The sequence below is a fragment of the Crinia signifera genome, chromosome 1 (genome assembly GCF_055691185.1).
Source record: "Crinia signifera chromosome 1, ASM5569118v1, whole genome shotgun sequence".
Classification (NCBI taxonomy): Eukaryota; Metazoa; Chordata; class Amphibia; order Anura; family Myobatrachidae; genus Crinia; species Crinia signifera.
Window position 1 is genome coordinate 12,759,042 of NC_139217.1, and position 26,393 is coordinate 12,785,434.

General features: G+C 56.9%; 2 protein-coding genes across 6 annotated transcripts in view; both read left to right on the forward strand.

Annotated features, from left to right (window-relative positions):
* The window catches only part of TTC31 (tetratricopeptide repeat domain 31), a 38,604-nt gene extending 13,048 nt beyond the window's left edge, over positions 1-25,556 (forward strand). For 4 of the 5 annotated variants that reach the window (XM_083178419.1, XM_083178507.1, XM_083178157.1 and 1 more), the window contains 13 exons: positions 459-524; positions 3,001-3,090; positions 10,676-10,747; positions 10,826-11,023; positions 12,356-12,404; positions 12,829-12,919; positions 17,519-17,660; positions 17,736-17,828; positions 18,644-18,713; positions 22,230-22,362; positions 22,436-22,510; positions 24,656-24,758; positions 25,373-25,556. In XM_083178419.1, the coding sequence (XP_083034545.1) occupies positions 459-524; positions 3,001-3,090; positions 10,676-10,747; positions 10,826-11,023; positions 12,356-12,404; positions 12,829-12,919; positions 17,519-17,660; positions 17,736-17,828; positions 18,644-18,713; positions 22,230-22,362; positions 22,436-22,510; positions 24,656-24,758; positions 25,373-25,453 (1,263 nt within the window). In that variant the 3' untranslated portion in view covers positions 25,454-25,556. The remainder of the gene's footprint in view (positions 1-458; positions 525-3,000; positions 3,091-10,675; positions 10,748-10,825; positions 11,024-12,355; positions 12,405-12,828; positions 12,920-17,518; positions 17,661-17,735; positions 17,829-18,643; positions 18,714-22,229; positions 22,363-22,435; positions 22,511-24,655; positions 24,759-25,372) is intronic. The other variant, XM_083178333.1, reaches the window with a different exon arrangement.
* LOC146064751 (uncharacterized) lies at positions 11,030-12,349 on the forward strand (the record flags this gene model as incomplete). The annotated part of the gene is made up of 1 exon (XM_083178625.1): positions 11,030-12,349. A coding segment is annotated over one exon (1,209 nt), but the record flags the coding sequence as incomplete, so codon positions are not given.
* Positions 25,557-26,393: the final 837 nt, after the last annotated feature.

Consider the following 26,393-nt stretch of genomic DNA (forward strand, 5'->3'; position numbering starts at 1 on the left):
TTCCTCTAGGAACTGAGGGCCTTATTCTGGTTCACTCTTTCTGACAAATTCCTTCTTAGATGGACAAAACCATGTGCACTGCAGGTGGGGCAGATGTAACATGTGCAGAGAGAGTTAGATTTAAGTGGGGTTTTACTTCAAAGTGAGATCTATATTGCAGTGTAAAAATAAAGCAGTCAGTATTTACCCTGCACAGAAACAAAATAACTCACCCAAATCTAATTCTCTGCACGTTACATCTGCCCCACCTGCAGTGCACATGGTTTTGTCCATCTAAGCAGGAATTTGTCCGAAAGAGTGAACTAGAATAAGGCCCTGAGCACCCCGGTTCCCATTCCTAGAGGGCTTGGCATTGCCCATTCTTGGTGCCCAGTCTCGGCCTGGCAGCTTGTAGTAATTTCCAGCCTTGCTATTATACTTCTTTGTCTTGTGTATAATATCGTTCTGCTCCATTTCAGAGGCAGAAAGATCGGATCCGCCAGCAGAAGCTGCAGGAGACCGGGAAGGTGCAGGATGGCAATCCGGTCAGTGCGGGGCGATGGGGGGTATTTTCTAGTATCAGTGACCCTGGCGCTCTTCCAATGTCACGCTTACAGAGGCCACTGCCATCGTTAGGAGATATTTAGTTGTAGATAGAGGCTGCAGGTACATGGCCAGTTGTCCTGGTGCATTTCGCCTAGCATCCCATAAGGGTCCTCTTCCTCCCAGTATCCCCAATGCTGCTCTGTCCATCTACTGCCATATAGCCGTACTCAGGGCACAGGATCACTGTGGACCCCCGTCTGAAGTCAGACTGTGAGCGGGAGGCACGTCCAAAAGTAATGCAATTTATTTACATTTCCAATTAATACATCACGCGGCATGAGGACAGATGTTACAGGTGTACTTAGTTACTAGGCAACCAACGAGTCGCTAGTTACTAGGCAACAAACGAGTAGCTTCACTCCATATAAGATAGCCATTGGTATACATGATGTAGAGAATATGGCCAGGAGCTCAAGGCTTCTGCCTGTACATTCTGTGTGTACATGATGCGTAGCGGCTTATATATAACCCACAGTGTGACTATAGGTTACCATGGTAACAGGTACATTCTGTGTGTACACAATACGTAGCGGCTTATACTCACAGTGTGACTATAGGTTACCATGGTAACAGGTACTTTCTGTGTGTACATGATGCGTAGCGGCTTATATATAACCCACGGTGTGACTATAGGTTACCATGGTAACATGTACATTCTGTGTGTACATGATGCGTAGCGGCTTATATATAACCCACAGTGTGACTATAGGTTACCATGGTAACAGGTACATTCTGTGTGTACACAATACGTAGCGGCTTATACTCACAGTGTGACTATAGGTTACCATGGTAACAGGTACTTTCTGTGTGTACATGATGCGTAGCGGCTTATATATAACCCACGGTGTGACTATAGGTTACCATGGTAACATGTACATTCTGTGTGTACATGATGCGTAGCGGCTTATATATAACCCACGGTGTGACTATAGGTTACCATGGTAACAGGTACATTCTGTGTGTACATGATACGTAGCGGCTTATATATAACCCACAGTGTGACTATAGGTTACCATGGTAACATGTACATTCTGTGTGTACATGATGCGTAGCGGCTTATATATAACCCACGGTGTGACTATAGGTTACCATGGTAACAGGTACATTCTGTGTGTACATGATACGTAGCGGCTTATATATATCCCACGATGTGACTATAGGTTACCATGGTAACAGGTACATTCTGTGTGTACATGATGCGTAGCGGCTTATATATAACCCACGGAGTGTCTGTGGTTGCTATGGTAACAGTTACATTCTGTGTGTACATGATGCCTAGCGGCTTATATATAACCCACGGTGTGACTATAGGTTGCCATGGTAACAGGTACATTCTGTGTGTACATGATGCGTAGCGGCTTATACCCACAGTGTGACTATAGGTTACCATGGTAACAGGTACATTCTGTGTGTACATGATGCGTAGCGGCTTATACCCACAGTGTGACTATAGGTTACCATGGTAACAGGTACATTCTGTGTGTACATGATGCGTAGCGGCTTATACCCACAGTGTGACTATAGGTTACCATGGTAACAGGTACTTTCTGTGTGTACATGATGCGTAGCGGCTTATATATAACCCACGATGTGACTATAGGTTACCATGGTAACATGTACATTCTGTGTGTACATGATGTGTAGCGGCTTATATATAACCCACAGTGTGACTATAGGTTACCATGGTAACAGGTACTTTCTGTGTGTACATGATACGTAGCGGCTTATATATAACCCACGATGTGACTATAGGTTACCATGGTAACACGTACATTCTGTGTGTACATGATGCGTAGCGGCTTATATATAACCCACAGTGTGACTATAGGTTACCATGGTAACACGTACATTCTGTGTGTACATGATGCGTAGCGGCTTATATATAACCCACAGTTTGACTATAGGTTACCATGGTAACAGGTACATTCTGTGTGTACACGATACATAGCAGCTTATATATAACCCACAGTGTGACTATAGGTTACCATGGTAACATGTACATTCTGTGTGTACATGATGTGTAGCGGCTTATATATAACCCACAGTGTGACTATAGGTTACCATGGTAACAGGTACATGATGCGTAGCGGCTTATATATAACCCACAGTATATAACCCACAGTGTGTCTGTGGTTGACATGGTAACACGTACAGTCTGTGTGTACATGATGCATAGCAGCTTATATATAACCCACAGTGTACCTGTGGTTGCCATGGTACACCTGCTTCTGACTGAAGTGCAGCCATGTTGTCACAACTTCTCACTAATGTGTGTGCTCTGTTATCACCATCCCTGAACCATTAATGTCACTGGACCCTGACCACTACTGCCCTGGTTACACTGGAGAGAAGATACTACAGACACTAAACGATACCAGAAGTGAGAATTAATCGTGTGTGTTTTTTGTTTATTAGATTCTAACCTCAGCATCTATTAATAATGATAATGTGGCAGCAACCCCAGCAGTAGTTACACCGGATACTTCATCCCCAGATGTTAGTGAGGTAAGATCTGTAACCCTTCCCTCATTGCTGATGCCTGACAAAAAGCCTCCCCTCCATCACAGCGCACACAGAGATGCAGAGAGACGGGGTAGGAGGAGGGACAGCGAGGCAGGTGGGGAGGTACAGAGGTGACCGGGTCCTATATACTATTAGTCATGGTCTGAGAGTAGTATTACAGCCGGCCGACCGTAATACCCAGCCCAGAGATGCAGGGAGACGGGGTAGGAGGAGGGACAGCGAGGCAGGTGGGGAGGTACAGAGGTGACCGGGTCCTATATACTATTAGTCATGGTCTGAGAGTAGTATTACAGCCGGCCGACCGTAATACCCAGCCCAGAGATGCAGGGAGACGGGGTAGGAGGAGGGACAGCGAGGCAGGTGGGGAGGTACAGAGGTGACCGGGTCCTATATACTATTAATCATGGTCCGATAGTAGTATTACAGCCGGCCGACCGTAATACCCAGCCCAGAGATGCAGGGAGACTGGGTAGGAGGAGGGACAGCGAGGCAGGTGGGGAGGTACAGAAATGGTGGTGACCGGGTCCTATATACTATTAGTCATGGTCAGAGAGTAGTATTACAGCCGGCCGACCGTAATACCCAGCCCAGAGATGCAGGGAGACGGGGTAGGAGGAGGGACAGCGAGGCAGGTGGGGAGGTACAGAGGTGACCGGGTCCTATATACTATTAGTCATGGTCTGAGAGTAGTATTACAGCCGGCCGACCGTAATACCCAGCCCAGAGATGCAGAGAGACGGGGTAGGATGAGGGACAGCGAGGCAGGTGGGGAGGTACAGAGGTGACCGGGTCCTATATACTATTAGTCATGGTCCGATAGTAGTATTACAGCCGGCCGACCGTAATACCCAGCCCAGAGATGCAGGGAGACGGGGTAGGAGGAGGGACAGCGAGGCAGGTGGGGAGGTACAGAGGTGACCGGGTCCTATATACTATTAGTCATGGTCCGATAGTAGTATTACAGCCGGCCGACCGTAATACCCAGCCCAGAGATGCAGAGAGACGGGGTAGGAAGAGGGACAGCGAGGCAGGTGGGGAGGTACAGAAATGGTGGTGACCGGGTCCTATATACTATTAGTCATGGTCAGAGAGTAGTATTACAGCCGGCCGACCGTAATACCCAGCCCAGAGATGCAGGGAGACGGGGTAGGAGGAGGGACAGCGAGGCAGGTGGGGAGGTACAGAAATGGTGGTGACCGGGTCCTATATACTATTAATCATGGTCCGATAGTAGTATTACAGCCGGCCGACCGTAATACCCAGCCCAGAGATGCAGGGAGACAGGGTAGAGGGAGGGACCGCGAGGCAGGTGGGGGGGGGTACAGAAATGGTGGTGACCGGGTTCTATATACTATTAGTCATGGTCCGATAGTAGTATTACAGCCGGCCGACCGTAATACCCAGCCCAGAGATGCAGGGAGACGGGGTAGGAAGAGGGACAGCGAGGCAGGTGGGGAGATACAGAAATGGTGGTGACCGGGTCCTATATACTATTAGTCATGGTCCGATAGTAGTATTACAGCCGGCCGACCGTAATACCCAGCCCAGAGATGCAGGGAGACGGGGTAGGAGGAGGGACAGCGAGGCAGGTGGGGAGGTACAGAAATGGTGGTGACCGGGTCCTATATAGTATTAGTCATGGTCCGATAGTAGTATTACAGCCGGCCGACCGTAATACCCAGCCCAGAGATGCAGGGAGACAGGGTAGAGGGAGGGACAGCGAGGCAGGTGGGGAGGTACAGAAATGGGGGTGACCGGGTCCTATATACTATTAGTCATGGTCTGATAGTAGTATTACAGACGGCCGACCGTAATACCCAGCCCAGAGATGCAGGGAGACGGGGTAGGAAGAGGGACAGCGAGGCAGGTGGGGAGATACAGAAATGGTGGTGACCGGGTCCTATATACTATTAGTCATGGTCCGATAGTAGTATTACAGCCGGCCGACCGTAATACCCAGCCCAGAGATGCAGGGAGACGGGGTAGGAAGAGGGACAGCGAGGCAGGTGGGGAGATACAGAAATGGTGGTGACCGGGTCCTATATACTATTAGTCATGGTCCGATAGTAGTATTACAGCCGGCCGACCGTAATACCCAGCCCAGAGATGCAGGGAGACTGGGTAGGAGGAGGGACAGCGAGGCAGGTGGGGAGGTACAGAAATGGTGGTGACCGGGTCCTATATAGTATTAGTCATGGTCCGATAGTAGTATTACAGCCGGCCGACCGTAATACCCAGCCCAGAGATGCAGGGAGACGGGGTAGGAGGAGGGACAGCGAGGCAGGTGGGGAGGTACAGAAATGGGGGTGACCGGGTCCTATATACTATTAGTCATGGTCCGATAGTAGTATTACAGCCGGCCGACCGTAATACCCAGCCCAGAGATGCAGGGAGACGGGGTAGGAGGAGGGACAGCGAGGCAGGGAGGGGAGGTACAGAAATGGGGGTGACCGGGTCCTATATACTATTAGTCATGGTCTGAGAGTAGTATTACAGCCGGCCGACCGTAATACCCAGCCCAGAGATGCAGGGAGACTGGGTAGGAGGAGGGACAGCGAGGCAGGTGGGGAGGTACAGAAATGGTGGTGACCGGGTCCTATATACTATTAGTCATGGTCAGAGAGTAGTATTACAGCTGGCCGACCGTAATACCCAGCCCAGAGATGCAGGGAGACGGGGTAGGAGGAGGGACAGCGAGGCAGGTGGGGAGGTACAGAGGTCACCGGGTCCTATATACTATTAGTCATGGTCAGAGAGTAGTATTACAGCCGGCCGACCGTAATACCCAGCCCAGAGATGCAGGGAGACGGGGTAGGAGGAGGGACAGCGAGGCAGGTGGGGAGGTACAGAAATGGTGGTGACCGGGTCCTATATACTATTAGTCATGGTCTGAGAGTAGTATTACAGCCGGCCGACCGTAATACCCAGCCCAGAGATGCAGAGAGACGGGGTAGGAGGACGAACAGCGAGGCAGGTGGGGAGGTACAAAAATGGTGGTGACCGGGTCCTATATACTATTAGTCATGGTCCGATAGTAGTATTACAGCCGGCCGACCGTAATACCCAGCCCAGAGATGCAGGGAGACGGGGTAGGAGGAGGGACAGCGAGGCAGGTGGGGAGGTACAGAAATGGGGGTGACCGGGTCCTATATACTATTAGTCATGGTCAGAGAGTAGTATCACAGCCGGCCGACCGTCATACCCAGCCCAGAGATGCAGGGAGACGGGGTAGGAGGAGGGACAGCGAGGCAGGTGGGGAGGTACAGAAATGGTGGTGACCGGGTCCTATATACTATTAGTCATGGTCTGAGAGTAGTATTACAGCCGGCCGACCGTAATACCCAGCCCAGAGATGCAGGGAGACGGGGTAGGAGGAGGGACAGCGAGGCAGGGGGGGAGGTACAGAAATGGTGGTGACCGGGTCCTATATACTATTAGTCATGGTCAGAGAGTAGTATTACAGCCGGCCAACCGTAATACCCAGCCCAGAGATGCAGGGAGACGGGGTAGGAGGAGGGACAGCGAGGCAGGTGGGGAGGTACAGAGGTGACCGGGTCCTATATACTATTAGTCATGGTCAGAGAGTAGTATTACAGCCGGCCGACCGTAATACCCAGCCCAGAGATGCAGGGAGACGGGGTAGAGGGAGGGACAGCGAGGCAGGTGGGGAGGTACAGAGGTGACCGGGTCCTATATACTATTAGTCATGGTCAGAGAGTAGTATTACAGCCGGCCGACCGTAATACCCAGCCCAGAGATGCAGGGAGACGGAGTAGGAGGAGGGACAGCGAGGCAGGTGGGGAGGTACAGAAGTGACCGGGTCCTATATACTATCAGTCATGGTCAGAGAGTAGTATTACAGCCGGCCGACCGTAATACCCAGCCCAGAGATGCAGGGAGACGGGGTAGGAGGAGGGACAGCGAGGCAGGTGGGGGGGTACAGAAATGGCGGTGACCGGGTCCTATATACTATTAGTCATGGTCAGAGAGTAGTATTACAGCCGGCCGACCGTAATACCCAGCCCAGAGATGCAGGGAGACGGGGTAGGAGGAGGGACAGCGAGGCAGGCGGGGAGGTACAGAGGTGACCGGGTCCTATATACTATTAGTCATAGTCAGAGAGTAGTATTACAGCCGGCCGACCGTAATACCCAGCCCAGAGATGCAGGGAGACGGGGTAGGAGGAGGGACAGCGAGGCAGGTGGGGAGGTACAGAGGTGACCGGGTCCTATATACTATTAGTCATGGTCTGAGAGTAGTATTACAGCCGGCCGACCGTAATACCCAGCCCAGAGATGCAGGGAGACGGGGTAGGAGGAGGGACAGCGAGGCAGGCGGGGAGGTACAGAGGTGACCGGGTCCTATATACTATTAGTCATAGTCAGAGAGTAGTATTACAGCCGGCCGACCGTAATACCCAGCCCAGAGATGCAGGGAGACGGGGTAGGAGGAGGGACAGCGAGGCAGGTGGGGAGGTACAGAGGTGACCGGGTCCTATATACTATTAGTCATGGTCTGAGAGTAGTATTACAGCCGGCCGACCGTAATACCCAGCCCAGAGATGCATGGAGACGGGGTAGGAGGATGGACAGCGAGGCAGGTGGGGAGGTACAGAAATGGTGGTGACCGGGTCCTATATACTATTAGTCATGGTCCGATAGTAGTATTACAGCAGGCCGACCGTAATACCCAGCCCAGAGATGCAGGGAGACGGGGTAGGAGGAGGGACAGCGAGGCAGGTGGGGAGGTACAGAGGTGACTGGGTCCTATATACTATTAGTCATGGTCAGAGAGTAGTATCACAGCCGGCCGACCGTAATACCCAGCCCAGAGATGCAGGGAGACGGGGTAGGAGGAGGGATAGCGAGGCAGGTGGGGAGGTACAGAGGTGACCGGGTCCTATATACTATTAGTCATGGTCAGAGAGTAGTATTACAGCCGGCCGACCGTAATACCCAGCCCAGAGATGCAGGGAGACGGGGTAGGAGGAGGGACAGCGAGGCAGGTGGGGAGGTACAGAGGTGACCGGGTCCTATATACTATTAGTCATAGTCAGAGAGTAGTATTACAGCCGGCCGACCGTAATACCCAGCCCAGAGATGCAGGGAGACGGGGTAGGAGGAGGGATAGTGAGGCAGGTGGGGAGGTACAGAAGTGGTGGTGACCGGGTCCTATATACTATTAGTCATGGTCTGAGAGTAGTGTTACAGCCGGCCGACCGTAATACCCAGCCCAGAGATGCAGGGAGATGGGGTAGGAGGAGGGACAGCGAGGCAGGTGGGGAGGTACAGAAATGGTGGTGACCGGGTCCTATATACTATTAGTCATGGTCTGAGAGTAGTATTACAGCCGGCCGACCGTAATATCCAGCCCAGAGATGCAGGGAGATGGGGTAGGAGGAGGGACAGCGAGGCAGGTGGGGAGGTACAGAAGTGGTGGTGACCGGGTCCTATATACTATTAGTCATGGTCTGAGAGTAGTATTACAGCCGGCCGACCGTAATACCCAGCCCAGAGATGCAGGGAGACGGGGTAGGAGGGGACAGCGAGGCAGGTGGGGAGGTACAGAGGTGACCGGGTCCTATATACTATTAGTCATGGTCTGAGAGTAGTATTGCAGCCGGCCGACCGTAATACCCAGCCCAGAGATGCAGGGAGACGGGGTAGAGGGAGGGACAGCGAGGCAGGTGGGGAGGTACAGAGGTGACCGGGTCCTATATACTATTAGTCATGGTCAGAGAGTAGTATTACAGCCGGCCGACCGTAATACCCAGCCCAGAGATGCAGGGAGACGGGGTAGGAGGAGGGACAGCGAGGCAGGTGGGGAGGTACAGAAATGGTGGTGACCGGGTCCTATATACTATTAGTCATGGTCCGATAGTAGTATTACAGCCGGCCGACCGTAATACCCAGCCCAGAGATGCAGAGAGACGGGGTAGGAGGAGGGACAGCGAGGCAGGTGGGCAGGTACAGAAATGGGGGTGACCGGGTCCTATATACTATTAGTCATGGTCAGAGAGTAATATTACAGCCGGCCGACCGTAATACCCAGCCCAGAGATGCAGGGAGACGGGGTAGGAGGAGGGACAGCGAGGCAGGTGGGGAGGTACAGAGGTGACCGGGTCCTATATACTATTAGTCATGGTCAGGGAGTAGTATTACAGCCGGCCGACCGTAATACCCAGCCCAGAGATGCAGGGAGACGGGGTAGGAGGAGGGACAGCGAGGCAGGTGGGGAGGTACAGAGGTGACCGGGTCCTATATACTATTAGTCATGGTCTGATAGTAGTATTACAGCCGGCCGACCGTAATACCCAGCCCAGAGATGCAGAGAGACGGGGTAGGAGGAGGGTCAGCGAGGCAGGTGGGGAGGTACAGAGGTGACCGGGTCCTATATACTATTAGTCATGGTCAGAGAGTAGTATTACAGCCGGCCGACCGTAATACCCAGCCCAGAGATGCAGGGAGACGGGGTAGGAGGAGGAACAGCGAGGCAGTTGGGGAGGTACAGAGGTGACCGGGTCCTATATACTATTAGTCATGGTCAGGGAGTAGTATTACAGCCGGCCGACCGTAATACCCAGCCCAGAGATGCAGGGAGACGGGGTAGGAGGAGGGACAGCGAGGCAGGTGGGGAGGTACAGAGGTGACCGGGTCCTATATACTATTAGTCATGGTCAGAGAGTAGTATTACAGCCGGCCGACCGTAATACCCAGCCCAGAGATGCAGGGAGACGGGGTAGGAGGAGGGACAGCGAGGCAGGTGGGGAGGTACAGAAATGGTGGTGACCGGGTCCTATATACTATTAGTCATGGTCCGATAGTAGTATTACAGCCGGCCGACCGTAATACCCAGCCCAGAGATGCAGAGAGACGGGGTAGGAGGAGGGACAGCGAGGCAGGTGGGCAGGTACAGAAATGGGGGTGACCGGGTCCTATATACTATTAGTCATGGTCAGAGAGTAATATTACAGCCGGCCGACCGTAATACCCAGCCCAGAGATGCAGGGAGACGGGGTAGGAGGAGGGACAGCGAGGCAGGTGGGGAGGTACAGAGGTGACCGGGTCCTATATACTATTAGTCATGGTCAGGGAGTAGTATTACAGCCGGCCGACCGTAATACCCAGCCCAGAGATGCAGGGAGACGGGGTAGGAGGAGGGACAGCGAGGCAGGTGGGGAGGTACAGAGGTGACCGGGTCCTATATACTATTAGTCATGGTCTGATAGTAGTATTACAGCCGGCCGACCGTAATACCCAGCCCAGAGATGCAGAGAGACGGGGTAGGAGGAGGGTCAGCGAGGCAGGTGGGGAGTTACAGAGGTGACCGGGTCCTATATACTATTAGTCATGGTCAGAGAGTAGTATTACAGCCGGCCGACCGTAATACCCAGCCCAGAGATGCAGGGAGACGGGGTAGGAGGAGGGACAGCGAGGCAGGTGGGGAGGTACAGAGGTGACCGGGTCCTATATACTATTAGTCATGGTCAGAGAGTAGTATTACAGCCGCCCCAGAGATGTCTCCTATTACCCAGTGCCGGACTTTAGCATTACTTATTCCTTATTAGGTGCCGACTGTGGCTACTGTTGATGATGATGATGATAATGTGGCTGTGGAGTCGGCAGATGCTGGTAATGAGGTGAGTGATGACACGTAACGCCATCTCTCTGTGCTCTCCCCGGCCACTCATTCCCTAATGTAAGATTCCCTCTCGCAGGATAATCTGGATCTCGGAAGCACATTTGTTCGCCAGGTGCAGAAAAAGATGGAAAACAAACCGAAACGGGAACGGAAAGATCGAAGTAAAGAGGAGTCACGCGATAAAGCGCTGGTCCGGCCCGAGGAGAGTGTGTGTAATAAGCAGGACATCTGTGCCAAGGATCAGGCCCCATCTCTGGTGCCAATACCGAATAATGTACGGAATCGCTCTCCTCCAAATACTTCACTGCCTCCTTCTCGCCGCCAGCCTGCTGCCGCCCACCTACTGCCTGCTGCCGCCCACCTTCTTCCCACCAGCCTGCCCCCCCCCTCATCCCCACCAGCCTGCTGCCGCCCACCACCAGCCTGCTGCCGCCCACCACTTCCCCGCGAGCCTGCCGCTGCTCACCTCCTCCCCGCCGGTGTGCCGCTGCTCACCTCCTCCCCGCCGGTGTGCCGCTGCTCACCTCCTCCCCGCCGGTGTGCCGCTGCTCACCTCCTCCCCGCCGGTGTGCCGCTGCTCACCTCCTCCCCGCCGGTGTGCCGCTGCTCACCTCCTCCCCGCCGGTGTGCCGCTGCTCGACTCCTCCCCACCAGTGTGCCCCCCCTCACCACCAGCCTGCTGCCGCCCACCACTTCCCCGCGAGCCTGCCGCTGCTCACCTCCTCCCCGCCGGTGTGCCGCTGCTCACCTCCTCCCCGCCGGTGTGCCGCTGCTCACCTCCTCCCCGCCGGTGTGCCGCTGCTCACCTCCTCCCCGCCAGTGTGCCGCTGCTCAACTCCTCCCCGCCAGTGTGCCCCCCCTCACCACCAGCCTGCTGCCGCCCACCACTTCCCCGCGAGCCTGCCGCTGCTCACCTCCTCCCCGCCGGTGTGCCGCTGCTCACCTCCTCCCCGCCGGTGTGCCGCTGCTCACCTCCTCCCCGCCGGTGTGCCGCTGCTCAACTCCTCCCCGCCAGTGTGCCGCTGCTCAACTCCTCCCCGCCAGTGTGCCCCCCCTCACCACCAGCCTGCTGCCGCCCACCTCCTCCCCGCCAGCGTGCCGCTGCTCACCTCCTCCCCGCCAGTGTACCGCTGCTCATCTCCTCCCCACCAGTGTGCCGCTGCTCACCTCCTCCCCGCCGGTGTGCCGCTGCTCACCTCCTCCCCGCCAGTGTGCCGCTGCTCACCTCCTCCCTGCCGGTGTGCCGCTGCTCACCTCCTCCCCGCCAGTGTGCCGCTGCTCACCTCCTCCCCGCCGGTGTGCCGCTGCTCACCTCCTCCCCGCGGGCCTGCCGCTGCTCAACTCCTCCCCGCCAGTGTGCCGCTGCTCACCTCCTCCCCGCCAGTGTGCCTGCCAGCACCCACCTCCTCTCCGCCATCCCGCCATCACCCACCTCCTCTCCGCCATCCCGCCAGCACCCACCTCCTCGGGGGCAAAAAAAGCCTGTTAGCCCCGCCTCCTTCTCCCTCAGTCTCATCCCTGGCTTCCCATAGGCTGTGCAGGATATCATGGTAAATAATTACCCCGCTACCTCAGTCGCCTGTTACTCTCAGTGTGTCTCTTACAGGGGAGTCGTGTGACCGCGTATAACATAAACAGCAGCATGGAATTAGCAAGTGAGTATGTATACGCTCCCACTGTATACAGCCCCCCGCTGCCGCTGTATACAGCCCGCCCCCCCCGCTGCCTCTGTATACAGCCCCCCCCCCCGCTGCCGCTGTATACAGCCCCCCCCCTGCTGCCGCTGTATACAGTCCGTCCCCCCATTCCCTTTGTGTACAGTCGCCACCCCCCACTTCCTCTGTGTACAGTCCCCCCCACTGCCTCTGTATACAGACTTCCCCCTACTCCCGCTGTATACAGCCCCCCCCCTACTCCCTTTTGTATACAGCCCCCCCCACTCCCAGTGTATACGCCCCCCCTACTCCCTTTGTATACAGCCCACTCCCACTGTATACAGCCCCCCCCCCCGCTCCTGCTGTAGCGCTCCACCCCACACCATCTTTCTAATCCTAAAATATTACTTGTGCTTTCCTGCAGATACTGGGAACCATTTGGCCAGCAGGGGGCTCTTTAAGGAATCTTTGAGTTATTTTTCAAAAGCAATAAAGTTAAACCCGAAAGAGTACAGGTGAGTGTGTGTGCGCCTTCCTGTCCTCCTTCATGTGACATGGTCCTCCCGTGGCCTGCTGCAGTCTCTGCTGCTTACCCCCCTCCGGTCTCTGCTGCTGCCCCTCTCCCCTCCGGTCTCTGCTGCTGCCCCCCCTCCGGTCTCTGCTGCTGCCCCCCCTCCGGTCTCTGCTGCTGCCCCGCCCCCTTTCAGTCTCTGCTGCTGCCCCCCCTCCGGTCTCTGCTGTTACTGCCCCGCCCCCTTTCAGTCTCTGCTGCTGCCCCCCCTCCGGTCTCTGCTGCTGCCCCCCCTCCAGTCTCTGCAGCTGCCCCCCCTCCGGTCTCTGCTGCTGCTGCCCCCCGCCCCCTTTCAGTCTCTGCTGCTGCCCCCCCTCCGGTCTCTGCTGCTGCCCCCCCTCCAGTCTCTGCAGCTGCCCCCCCTCCGGTCTCTGCTGCTGCTGCCCCGCCCCCTTTCAGTCTCTGCTGCTGCCTGCCTCCGGTCCTGAGCCGCGGTCCCCTCCGGTCTCTGCTGCTGCCCCCCTCCGGTCTCTGCCGCTGCTGCCCGCCCCCCTTCGGTCTCTGCTGCTGCCTGCCTCCGGTCATGGTCCCCTCCAGGTGTGAGCCGCGGTCCCCTCCAATCCTGCTCCTCACGTCTAACCTGCTACAGCCGCGGTTCTCTTCTGCCGTCCTGTATTAATCCAGCGTCCTGCTCCTCACATCTAACCTGCTACAGCCGCGGTTCTCTTCTGCCGTCCTGTATTAATCCAGCGTCCTGCTCCTCACGTCTAACCTGCTACAGCCGCGGTTCTCTTCTGCCGTCCTGTATTAATCCAGCGTCCTGCTCCTCACGTCTAACCTGCTACAGCCGCGGTTCTCTTCTGCCGTCCTGTATTAATCCAGCGTCCTGCTCCTCACGTCTAACCTGCTACAGCCGCGGTTCTCTTCTGCCGTCCTGTATTAATCCAGCGTCCTGCTCCTCACGTCTAACCTGCTACAGCCGCGGTTCTCTTCTGCCTTCCTGTATTAATCCAGCGTCCTGCTCCTCACGTCTAACCTGCTACAGCCGCGGTTCTCTTCTGCTGTCCTGTATTAATCCAGCGTCCTGCTCCTCACGTCTAACCTGCTACAGCCGCGGTTCTCTTCTGCCGTCCTGTATTAATCCAGCGTCCTGCTCCTCACGTCTAACCTGCTACAGCCGCGGTTCTCTTCTGCCGTCCTGTACTAATCCAGCGTCCTGCTCCTCACATCTAACCTGCTACAGCCGCGGTTCTCTTCTGCCGTCCTGTATTAATCCAGCGTCCTGCTCCTCACGTCTAACCTACTACAGCTGCGGTTCTCTTCTGCCGTCCTGTATTAATCCAGCGTCCTGCTCCTCACGTCTAACCTGCTACAGCTGCGGTTCTCTTCTGCCGTCCTGTACTAATCCAGCGTCCTGCTCCTCACGTCTAACCTGCTACAGCCGCGGTTCTTTTCTGCCGTCCTGTATTAATCCACCGTCCTGCTCCTCACGTCTAACCTGCTACAGCCGCGGTTCTCTCCTGCCGTCCTGTACTAATCCAGCGTCCTGCTCCTCACGTCTAACCTGCTACAGCCGCGGTTCTCTTCTGCCGTCCTGTATTAATCCAGCGTCCTGCTCCTCACGTCTAACCTGCTACAGCCGCGGTTCTTTTCTGCCGTCCTGTATTAATCCAGCGTCCTGCTCCTCACGTCTAACCTGCTACAGCCGCGGTTCTCTTCTGCCGTCCTGTATTAATCCAGCGTCCTGCTCCTCACGTCTAACCTGCTACAGCCGCGGTTCTCTTCTGCCGTCCTGTACTAATCCAGCGTCCTGCTCCTCACGTCTAACCTGCTACAGCCGCGGTTTTCTTCTGCCGTCCTGTATTAATCCAGCGTCCTGCTCCTCACGTCTAACCTGCTACAGCTCGCGGTTCTCTTCTGCCGTCCTGTACTAATCCAGCGTCCTGCTCCTCACGTCTAACCTGCTACAGCCGCGGTTTTCTTCTGCCGTCCTGTACTAATCCAGCGTCCTGCTCCTCACGTCTAACTGCTACAGCCGCGGTTCTCTCCTGCCGTCCTGTATTAATCCAGCGTCCTGCTCCTCACGTCTAACCTGCTACAGCCGCGGTTCTCTTCTGCCGTCCTGTACTAATCCAGCGTCCTGCTCCTCACGTCTAACCTGCTACAGCCGCGGTTTTCTTCTGCCGTCCTGTATTAATCCAGCGTCCTGCTCCTCACGTCTAACCTGCTACAGCCGCGGTTCTCTTCTGCCGTCCTGTATTAATCCAGCGTCCTGCTCCTCACGTCTAACCTGCTACAGCCGCGGTTCTCTTCTGCCGTCCTGTATTAATCCAGCGTCCTGCTCCTCACGTCTAACCTGCTACAGCCGCGGTTTTCTTCTGCCGTCCTGTACTAATCCAGCGTCCTGCTCCTCACGTCTAACCTGCTACAGCCGCGGTTCTCTCCTGCCGTCCTGTATTAATCCAGCGTCCTGCTCCTCACGTCTAACCTGCTACAGCCGCGGTTCTCTTCTGCCGTCCTGTACTAATCCAGCGTCCTGCTCCTCACGTCTAACCTGCTACAGCCGCGGTTTTCTTCTGCCGTCCTGTATTAATCCAGCGTCCTGCTCCTCACGTCTAACCTGCTACAGCCGCGGTTCTCTTCTGCCGTCCTGTATTAATCCAGCGTCCTGCTCCTCACGTCTAACCTGCTACAGCCGCGGTTCTCTTCCTGCCGTCCTGTATTAATCCAGCGTCCTGCTCCTCACGTCTAACCTGCTACAGCCGCGGTTCTCTTCTGCTGTCCTGTATTAATCCAGCGTCCTGCTCCTCACGTCTAACCTGCTACAGCCGCGGTTCTCTTCTGCCGTCCTGTATTAATCCAGCGTCCTGCTCCTCACGTCTAACCTGCTACAGTCCGCGGTTCTCTTCTGCCGTCCTGTACTAATCCAGCGTCTGCTCCTCACGTCTAACCTGCTACAGCCGCGGTTCTCTTCTGCCGTCCTGTATTAATCCAGCGTCCTGCTCTTCACGGTCTAACCTGCTACAGCTGCGGTTCTCTTCTGCCGTCCTGTATTAATCCAGCGTCCTGCTCCTCACGTCTAACCTGCTACAGCTGCGATTCTCTTCTGCCGTCCTGTACTAATCCAGCGTCCTGCTCTCACGTCTAACCTGCTACAGCCTGCGGTTCTTTTCTGCCGTCCTGTATTAATCCACCGTCCTGCTCCTCACGTCTAACCTGCTACAGCGCGGTTCTCTCCTGCCGTCCTGTACTAATCCAGCGTCCTGCTCCTCACGTCTAACCTGCTACAGCCGCGGTTCTCTTCTGCCGTCCTGTATTAATCCAGCGTCCTGCTCCTCACGTCTAACCTGCTACAGCCGCGGTTCTCTTCTGCCGTCCTGTATTAATCCAGCGTCCTGCTCCTCACGTCTAACCTGCTACAGCCGCGGTTCTCTTCTGCCGTCCTGTATTAATCCAGCGTCCTGCTCCTCACATCTAACCTGCTACAGCCGCGGTTCTCTTCTGCCGTCCTGTACTAATCCAGCGTCCTGCTCCTCACGTCTAACCTGCTACAGCCGTGGTTTTCTTCTGCCGTCCTGTATTAATCCAGCGTCCTGCTCCTCACGTCTAACCTGCTACAGCCGCGGTTCTCTTCTGCCGTCCTGTACTAATCCAGCGTCCTGCTCCTCACGTCTAACCTGCTACAGCCGCGGTTCTCTCCTGCCGTCCTGTATTAATCCAGCGTCCTTCTCCTCACGTCTAACCTGCTACAGCCGCGGTTCTCTTCTGCCGTCCTGTATTAATCCAGCGTCCTGCTCCTCACGTCTAACCTGCTACAGCCGCGGTTTTCTTCTGCCGTCCTGTACTAATCCAGCGTCCTGCTCCTCACGTCTAACCTGCTACAGCCGCGGTTCTCTCCTGCCGTCCTGTATTAATCCAGCGTCCTGCTCCTCACGTCTAACCTGCTACAGCCGCGGTTTCTCTTCTGCCGTCCTGTACTAATCCAGCGTCCTGCTCCTCACGTCTAACCTGCTACAGCCGCGGTTTTCTTCTGCCGTCCTGTATTAATCCAGCGTCCTGCTCCTCACGTCTAACCTGCTACAGCCGCGGTTCTCTTCTGCCGTCCTGTATTAATCCAGCGTCCTGCTCCTCACGTCTAACCTGCTACAGCCGCGGTTCTCTTCTGCCGTCCTGTACTAATCCAGCGTCCTGCTCCTCACGTCTAACCTGCTACAGCCGCGGTTTTCTTCTGCCGTCCTGTATTAATCCAGCGTCCTGCTCCTCACGTCTAACCTGCTACAGCCGCGGTTCTCTTCTGCCGTCCTGTACTAATCCAGCGTCCTGCTCCTCAGGTCTAACCTGCTACAGCCGCGGTTCTCTCCTGCCGTCCTGTATTAATCCAGCGTCCTGCTCCTCACGTCTAACCTGCTACAGCCGCGGTTCTCTTCTGCCGTCCTGTACTAATCCAGCGTCCTGCTCCTCACGTCTAACCTGCTACAGCCGCGGTTTTCTTCTGCCGTCCTGTATTAATCCAGCGTCCTGCTCCTCACGTCTAACCTGCTACAGCCGCGGTTCTCTTCTGCCGTCCTGTATTAATCCAGCGTCCTGCTCCTCACGTGGGCAGGTTTCTAGGTAATCGCTCTTATAGTTATGAACGTATTGGAAGCTTTAAGGAGGCGCTGCAGGATGCTGAGAAGGCTCTGGAGCTCCATCCGCACTTTATAAAGGGCCACTTCCGGAAGGGCCGGGCCCTGAAAGGGCTGAAGGTAAGTGGTGAAATGGTTTGCACTTGTTCCCCCATATACCAGTATTCTCTCTGTACCATCTCCCTTTGTCTGCAGAGATATTCTGAGGCGGTTGCGGCTTTCCAGCAGGTGTTGCTGTGTGACGGGACGCACGTGGAGGCTGCTGCGGAGATATCTCTGTGCAAGCAGGTGAGGTCATCCTTCCGTCATACCTCCAGTAACTGCTCTATGAGGCCATCGCCAGATGGCCACCAGGGGGCACCATGTCCATCTGAGATCCCACTTCTTCCTACAGACCCACTTGTCCCAGGGGGCGGTGCCCCATCGGCTCCTCTGGTCCCAGGTGGGGGTGACCTATTGGCTTTTCAGGTCCCAGGTGGTGCCCTTCTCCTCATCCAATGAGGTCTTCCTTTTCTTGATGCCATGGTTCCTATGAGTAAGGACTTGGCTGGTTTTGTAGATATGTCCAGGCTCCGGACATGGTGGTCACTGTCATGAGTGGCCAGGTGGCAGGTTTATGCTCTCTGTGTGGTTTTGGGTTTACTTACCCTCGTTCAGGAGTTTCCGCTTGGTATATGGGACTGTAATCGTTCAGAAGGACCTGGATTGGCCAGCGTCAATCATTTACCTTATGCTGCCCAGGATGGGACTAAGCAAGGTCTGGTGGCTCTTCTGCATTAGCCTAGCACCTTTCTTACACGCACATGTAGTTTCCATGTAGCACATGAGGGAAGGATGTGCGGAACCTGGAAACACTATGGAGGTGGCCACAAGCCAGTGCAGGAATGGTGACCCTTTAATGGTGCCTCGCTCCTGCTGGGCCAGTGGGAATGGGGCAGGCTGTTAACCCTTTATTGTCTAGAAGTCTATTACCGCAAGTCTCTGTGTTCTGAGGATCGCACACTCGTTTCACCCTTCTTACGATCGTGGTTCCTTATGGTACTATATGTGTAACCTCAGCACGCTCTAATCCATGATACATATCATACGTCCATCTATTACAGGAGCTGCTGAAATTCACAGAAGTAAAAAGTCCGAAAGCTTCTCCGCTGAGCCCTCCAGCAACGCAATCCAGTAAGTAACACAATAGTGGGACGCTGGTGGGATAATGGGCAGGAGAGGGATCGGGGGCAGGACGCTGGTGGGATAATGGGCAGGAGAGGGATCGGGGGCAGGACGCTGGTGGGATAATGGGCAGGAGAGGGATCGGGGGCGGGACGCTGGTGGGATAATGGGCAGGAGAGGGATCAGGGGCGGGACGCTGGTGGGATAATGGGCAGGAGAGGGATCGGGGGCGGGACGCTGGTGGGATAATGGGCAGGAGAGGGATCGGGGGCAGGACGCGGGTGGGATAATGGGCAGGAGAGGGATCGGGGGCAGGACGCTGGTGGGATAATGGGCAGGAGAGGGATCGGGGGCGGGACGCTGGTGGGATAATGGGCAGGAGAGAGATCAGGGGCGGGACGCTGGTGGGATAATGGGCAGGAGAGGGATCGGGGGCGGGACGCTGGTGGGATAATGGGCAGGAGAGGGATCGGGGGCAGGACGCGGGTGGGATAATGGGCAGGAGAGGGATCGGGGGCAGGACGCTGGTGGGATAATGGGCAGGAGAGGGATCGGGGGCGGGACGCTGGTGGGATAATGGGCAGGAGAGGGATCGGGGCGGGACGCTGGTGGGATAAAGGGCAGGAGAGGGATCGGGGGCAGGACGCGGGTGGGATAATGGGCAGGAGAGGGATCGGGGGCAGGACGCTGGTGGGATAAAGGGCAGGAGAGGGATCGGGGGCAGGACGCTGGTGGGATAATGGGCAGGAGAGGGATCGGGGGCGGGACGCTGGTGGGATAATGGGCAGGAGAGGGATCGGGGGTGGGACGCTGGTGGGATAATGGGCAGGAGAGGGATCGGGTGGGATAATGGGCAGGAGAGGGATCGGGGGCCGGACGCTGGTGGGATAATGGGCAGGAGAGGGATCGGGGGCGGGACGCTGGTGGGATAATGGGCAGGAGAGGGATCGGGGGCAGGACGCGGGTGGGATAATGGGCAGGAGAGGGATCGGGGGCGGGACGCTGGTGGAATAATGGGCAGGAGAGGGATCGGGGGCAGGACGCTGGTGGGATAATGGGCAGGAGAGGGATCGGGGGCGGGACGCTGGTGGGATAATGGGCAGGAGAGGGATCGGGGGGGGGACGCTGGTGGGATAAAGGGCAGGAGAGGGATTGGGGGTGGGACGCTGGTGGGATAAAGGGCAGGAGAGGGATCGGGGGCGGGACGCTGGTGGGATAATGGGCAGGAGAGGGATCGGGGGCAGGACGCTGGTGGGATAATGGGCAGGAGAGGGATCGGGGGCGGGACACTGGTGGGATAAAGGGCAGGAGAGGGATCGGGGGCAGGACGCTGGTGGGATAATGGGCAGGAGAGGGATCGGGGGCAGGATGCTGGTGGGATAATGGGCAGGAGAGGCATCAGGGGTGGGACGCTGGTGGGATAATGGGCAGGAGAGGGATCCGGGGCAGGACACTGGTGGGATAATGGGCAGGAGAGGGATCGGGGGCGGGACACTGGTGGGATAAAGGGCAGGAGAGGGATCGGGGGCAGGACGCGGGTGGGATAATGGGCAGGAGAGGGATCGGGGGCGGGCTGCGGGTGGGATAATGGGCAGGAGAGGGATCGGGGGCGGGACGCTGGTGGGATAAAGGGCAGGAGAGGGATCGGGGGTGGGACACTGGTGGGATAATGGGCAGGAGAGGGATCGGGGGCGGGACGCTGGTGGGATAATGGGCAGGAGAGGGATTGGGGCAGGATGCTGGTGGGATAATGGGCAGGAGAGGGATCGGGGGCAAGACACTGGTGGGATAATGGGCAGGAGAGGGATCTGGGGCGGGACACTGGTGGGATAAAGGGCAGGAGAGGGATCTGGGGCAGGACGCGGGTGGGATAATGGGCAGGAGAGGGATCGAGGGAAGGCTGCGGGTGGGATAATGGGCAGGAGAGGGATCGGGGGCGGGACGCTGGTGGGATAATGGGCAGGAGAGGGATCGGGGGTGTGACACTGGTGGGATAAAGGGCAGGAGAGGGATCGGGGGTGGGACGCTGGTGGGATAATGGGCAGGAGAGGGATCGGGGGTGTGACACTGGTGGGATAAAGGGCAGGAGAGGGATCGGGGGTGGGACGCTGGTGGGATAATGGGCAGGAGAGGGATCGGGGGCGGGACACTGGTGGGATAAAGGGCAGGAGAGGGATTGGGGCAGGATGCTGGTGGGATAATGGGCAGGAGAGGGATCGGGGGCGGGACACTGGTGGGATAAAGGGCAGGAGAGGGATTGGGGCAGGACGCTGGTGGGATAAAGGGCAGGAGAGGGATTGGGGCAGGACGCTGGTGGGATAATGGGCAGGAGAGGGATCAGGGGCAGGATGCTGGTGGGATAATGGGCAGGAGAGGGATCGGGGGCAGGACGCTGGTGGGATAATGGGCAGGTGAGGGATCGGGGGCGGGACGCTGGTGGGATAATGGGCAGGAGAGGGATCAGGGTTAGGAAGCTGGTGGGATAATGGGCAGGAGAAGGATCGGGGGTGGGACGCTGGTGGGATAAAGGGCAGGAGAGGGATTGGGGGTGGGACGCTGGTGGGATAAAGGGCAGGAGAGGGATCGGGGGCAGGACGCTGGTGGGATAATGGGCAGGAGAGGGATCGGGGGCAGGACGCGGGTGGGATAATGGGCAGGAGAGGGATCGGGGGCAGGACGCTGGTGGGATAATGGGCAGGAGAGGGATCGGGGGCGGGACGCTGGTGGGATAATGGGCAGGAGAGGGATCGGGGGTGGGACGCTGGTGGGATAATGGGCAGGAGAGGGATCGGGGGCGGGACGCTGGTGGGATAATGGGCAGGAGAGGGATCAGGGTTAGGAAGCTGGTGGGATAATGGGTAGGAGAAGGATCGGGGGTGGGACGCTGGTGGGATAATGGGCAGGAGAAGGATCGGGGGTGGGACGCTGGTGGGATAAAGGGCAGGAGAGGGATTGGGGGTGGGACGCTGGTGGGATAAAGGGCAGGAGAGGGATCGGGGGTGGGAAGCTGGTGGGATAATGGGCAGGAGAGGGATCATGGTTAGGAAGCTGGTGGGATATTGGGCAGGTGAGGGCTCGGGAGCAGGACACTGGTGGGATAATGGGTAGGAGAGGGATCGGGGGCGGAACACTGGTGGGATATGGGCAGGAGGACACTGGTGGGCAGAGGAGGGCTCGGGGGCAGCACACTGGTGGGATATGGGCAGGAGGACACTGGTGGGCAGGAGAGGCCTCGGGGCTGGACACTGGTGGGATATGGGCAGGAGGGCACTGGTGGGCAGAGGAGGGCTCGGGTGCGGGTCACTGGTGGGATATGGGCATGAGGACACTGGTGGGCAGAGGAGGGCTCGGGTGCGGGTCACTGGTGGGATATGGGCAGGAGGGCACTGGTGGGCAGAGGAGGGCTCGGGTGCGGGTCACTGGTGGGATATGGGCAGGAGGACACTGGTGGGCAGAGGAGGGTGCGGGTCACTGGTGGGTGAAGGCCTGTGACAGTGGCTTACCAGTGACTTCTCTCTGTTGTAGATTCTGTTGGTGGATATAATAAGTTATTTGTGCAGCGCAATGTGGGTTATATAAGAGCCGATGGGAAGAAATCTGGGCCAGCGCCCGCACTTAACCTGCCGGTGGCCAGACTGCCCCCTGCCACAATCCACAGGTATTACCATGTGTATAATCAGGCGTGTGAGTGACGGGCATGGCATATGGTAACTACGTCTCTCTCCCTGTAGTGCGCTGTACCCGGTGTGGGTCGGGAACATCACCAATAACATTACAGAGAATATTCTAAGATCCCATTTTGAGCCGTAAGTGTTGAATGTTTCCCTGGTGCCTGTTGTGTGTCCCCTGTGCCCGTTGTGTGTCCCCTGTGCCCGTTGTGTGTCAGGACATGGTGATATCTGACGTGTTCTTGGTCTCCCTGCCATATGTATGATTATCATCATAAGTCTCTGTGAGACTGGGATCCTGACCAATGATAAAAGCTGCGGGAAGAGTTAGACATTGGCCAGGATGTATCAGGTGGCAGCAGTAGTGGGAGGTATCCCTTGTGCCACCAGCCCCTGGCACATTGTCCTTACCAGTAATCCCAGTAATGAGTGGTTCTTATTCTCTAGCCGGATAGAGTACTAGAGATCGGCCATGTGGCGCCTGAATTATACCTACAAATACTTTATGCCCAGTATAGGATGTGACTGTCCCACCAGCAGTGCAAGAGGCCCCTTCTTATGGCACTGACCCTGGTAGGCAGCCTCCCTCCAGACGCCAAAGCTCAGCAGAACCGTGCATCTGCTCCAACCTGGGCAAGGAGTGGGCACTGGACGCAGCCAACCTGGGCAAGGAGTGGGCACTGGACGCAGCCAACCTGGGCTAGGAGTGGGCACTGGACGCAGCCAACCTGGGCAAGGAGTGGGCACTGTACGCAGCCAACCTGGGCTAGGAGTGGGCACTGGACGCAGCCAACCTGGGCTAGGAGTGGGCACTGGACGCAGCCAACCTGGGCAAGGAGTGGGCACTGGACGCAGCCAACCTGGGCTAGGAGTGGGCACTGGACGCAGCCAACCTGGGCTAGGAGTGGGCACTGGACGCAGCCAACCTGGGCTAGGAGTGGGCACTGGACGCAGCCAACCTGGGCTAGGAGTGGGCACTGGACGCAGCCAACCTGGGCTAGGAGTGGGCACTGGACGCAGCCAACCTGGGCTAGGAGTGGGCACTGGACGCAGCCAACCTGGGCTAGGAGTGGGCACTGGACGCAGCCAACCTGGGCTAGGAGTGGGCACTGGACGCAGGCAACCTGGGCTAGGAGTGGGCACTGGACGCAGGCAACCTGGGCTAGGAGTGGGCACTGGACGCAGCCAACCTGGGCTAGGAGTGGGCACTGGACGCAGCCAACCTGGGCTAGGAGTGGGCACTGGACAGAGCACATTGGCAGCCAAGAACGCTCCCATACCCTGTCACCTCACTGCAGAATCCATGTAATGTGGGTAACGTCTGTGACCTCGTTGTTGCCATACTAATGGGCTTTATTCTGATGCCCCTGAGAGATTTTCTCTTCTGCTGCAGTAGCATTACCTGCTTTTTTATGCTGAGGGGTCTATAGTCCTCTGTCATTCATCCCAAATATGCCTGCCGTCTGTGTCCTCCTTCCCTGAGGTGTCTGGTGCCTGTGTCCTTGTCTCTGTCCTCTGCTGTCTTGGTTGTACCCCATCCTCGAGGCCTCTGCTGTCTTGGTTGTACCCCATCCTCGAGGCCTCTGCTGTCTTGGTTGTACCCCATCCTCGAGGCCTCTGCTGCCTTGGTGTCCCCCGAGGTCCCTGCCGCCTTGGTGTCCCCCGAGGTCCCTGCCGCCTTGGTGTCCCCCGAGGTCCCTGCCGCCTTGGTGTCCCCCGAGGTCCCTGCCGCCTTGGTGTCATCTGTCTTCAGGTCCCTGCCGCCTTGGTGTCCCCCATCCCCGAGGTCTCTGCCGCCTTGGTGTCCCGCGAGGCCTCTGCCGCCTTGGTGTCATCTGTCTTCAGGTCCCTGCCGCCTTGGTGTCCCCCATCCCCGAGGTCTCTGCCGCCTTGGTGTCCCCCGAGGTCCCTGCCGCCTTGGTGTCATCTGTCTTCAGGTCCCTGCCGCCTTGGTGTCCCCCATCCCCGAGGTCTCTGCCGCCTTGGTGTCCCCCGAGGCCTCTGCCGCCTTGGTGTCATCTGTCTTCAGGTCCCTGCCGCCTTGGTGTCCCCCATCCCCGAGGCCTCTGCCGCCTTGGTGTCCCCCGAGGCCTCTGCCGCCTTGGTGTCATCTGTCTTCAGGTCCCTGCCGCCTTGGTGTCCCCCATCCCCGAGGTCCCTGCCGCCTTGGTGTCCCCTGTCTCCAGGTCTTTGCTGTCTCTGTGTCTCCCTTACATATGGTCACCATCATTTGTTATCTGCATGTATTAACTATATACATCATTCTCCCTTGTTCTATAACAGGTTTGGTCCTATCCATTCACTGCGTATTCTCTATGGCAGAACCTGCGCTTTTATAAACTACACCAGTAAAGACGCCGCAGAGCTTGCTTTCCGTGCATTACAGGTAACTACAACTGCATAATACATCATAGAGTCTCTCTTCCCACCGTACATATTACCAACGCCTCTGCCCCCGGCCCCACTGTCCTGCCTCTGCCCCCGGCCCCACTGTCCTGCCTCTGCCCCCGGCCCCACTGTCCTGCCTCTGCCTCCGGCCCCACTGTCCTGCCTCTGCCCCCGGCCCCACTGTCCTGCCTCTGCCCCCGGCCCCACTGTCCTGCCTCTGCCCCCGGCCCCACTGTCCTGCCTCTGCCCCCGGCCCCACTGTCCTGCCTCTGCCCCCGGCCCCACTGTCCTGCCTCTGCCCCCGGCCCCACTGTCCTGCCTCTGCCCCCGGCCCCACTGTCCTGCCTCTGACCCCTCTACCCTGGCCCCACTGTCCTGCCTCTGACCCCTCTGCCCCGGCCCCACTGGTAGCTGATGTATTGGGCATGTATAGATATCCCGTACATCCCTCCACACCACGTACATCCCTCCACACCACGTACATCCCCCCACACCGTGTACATCCCCCCCACACCGTGTACATCCCCCCCACACCGTGTACATCCCCCCCACACCGTGTACATCCCCCTCACACCACGTACAATTTCCTCCTCTTCTCTCTCTGACATGCAGGGGCTGATCATTGAAGGAACCACGTTTGTTTTACAACTGCGGAACCCAGAACACAGAACTGGGAACATCGGGGGAATGTGAACCAGGCGGCCTGAATGTCATTCAGTTTCCATTGAATTTTAGTATTATTGTTATTTGTGTCAATTTATGGAGGATTTCCCATTAAAAACATCTTTGTCTGTGACGCGGCTCGGTCATCCTGTATTTAGTGATGGGGAAGCTGTGGCCGGGATTTACAGCTGCTGCGTGCTCCTGTCGCTGCTTCCCAGCTTCTAGCATCTTCTACCACCATCTCCTCTGGTTGTCAGGCTGCTCACCCCTGATCAAAAACATTGATCATAAACCCTTTCTCCCCCTCCCCCCTCCCATATCTCCCCAGTTGGTGTAGTAGCACTGGCTGCCAGCAGGTGGCGATAAAGTCTCGCTGACGCTAGGGATACATTACTCACTGATTACAAGTACTGCGGTTGTGCGTCAGTGCGCCCGGCTCCTGGCTGCCAGCAGGTGGCGATAAAGTCTCACTGACGCTAGGGATACATTCCTCACTGATTACAAGTACTGCGGTTGTGCGTCAGTGCGCCCGGCTCCTGGCTGCCAGCAGGTGGCGATAAAGTCTCGCTGACACTAGGGATACATTACACAGGGGTAGATTTATTGAGCTCAGTGAAGTGATAAAGTGCCTGGTTTTTATCACCGCCCAATCCGCTCCTACCTGTCATTTTTCAAACCAAGCCTGTTGAGATTAGAAGTACTGCTCTTATAGAGCTGATGTCACAGTATCGTGCGCCAGTGCGCCGGGCTCCTGGCTGCCAACTGACCTATGTCTTCTGCATTTGGTTGACAGGTCGACAAGATTATATGGTCTTCATCGGGAAGGTCAACAGTCAGAAAAAAGTTTTCACATATTATTCTGTCCCACAGTCAACATGGTGACTGAAGCGTTGCACCGCGTCCCCTTGCATCGCTCGTGGTGCCCGCCATGCTTCGGGCGCGGTGCCTCGCTACACTATTCTCCCACCAC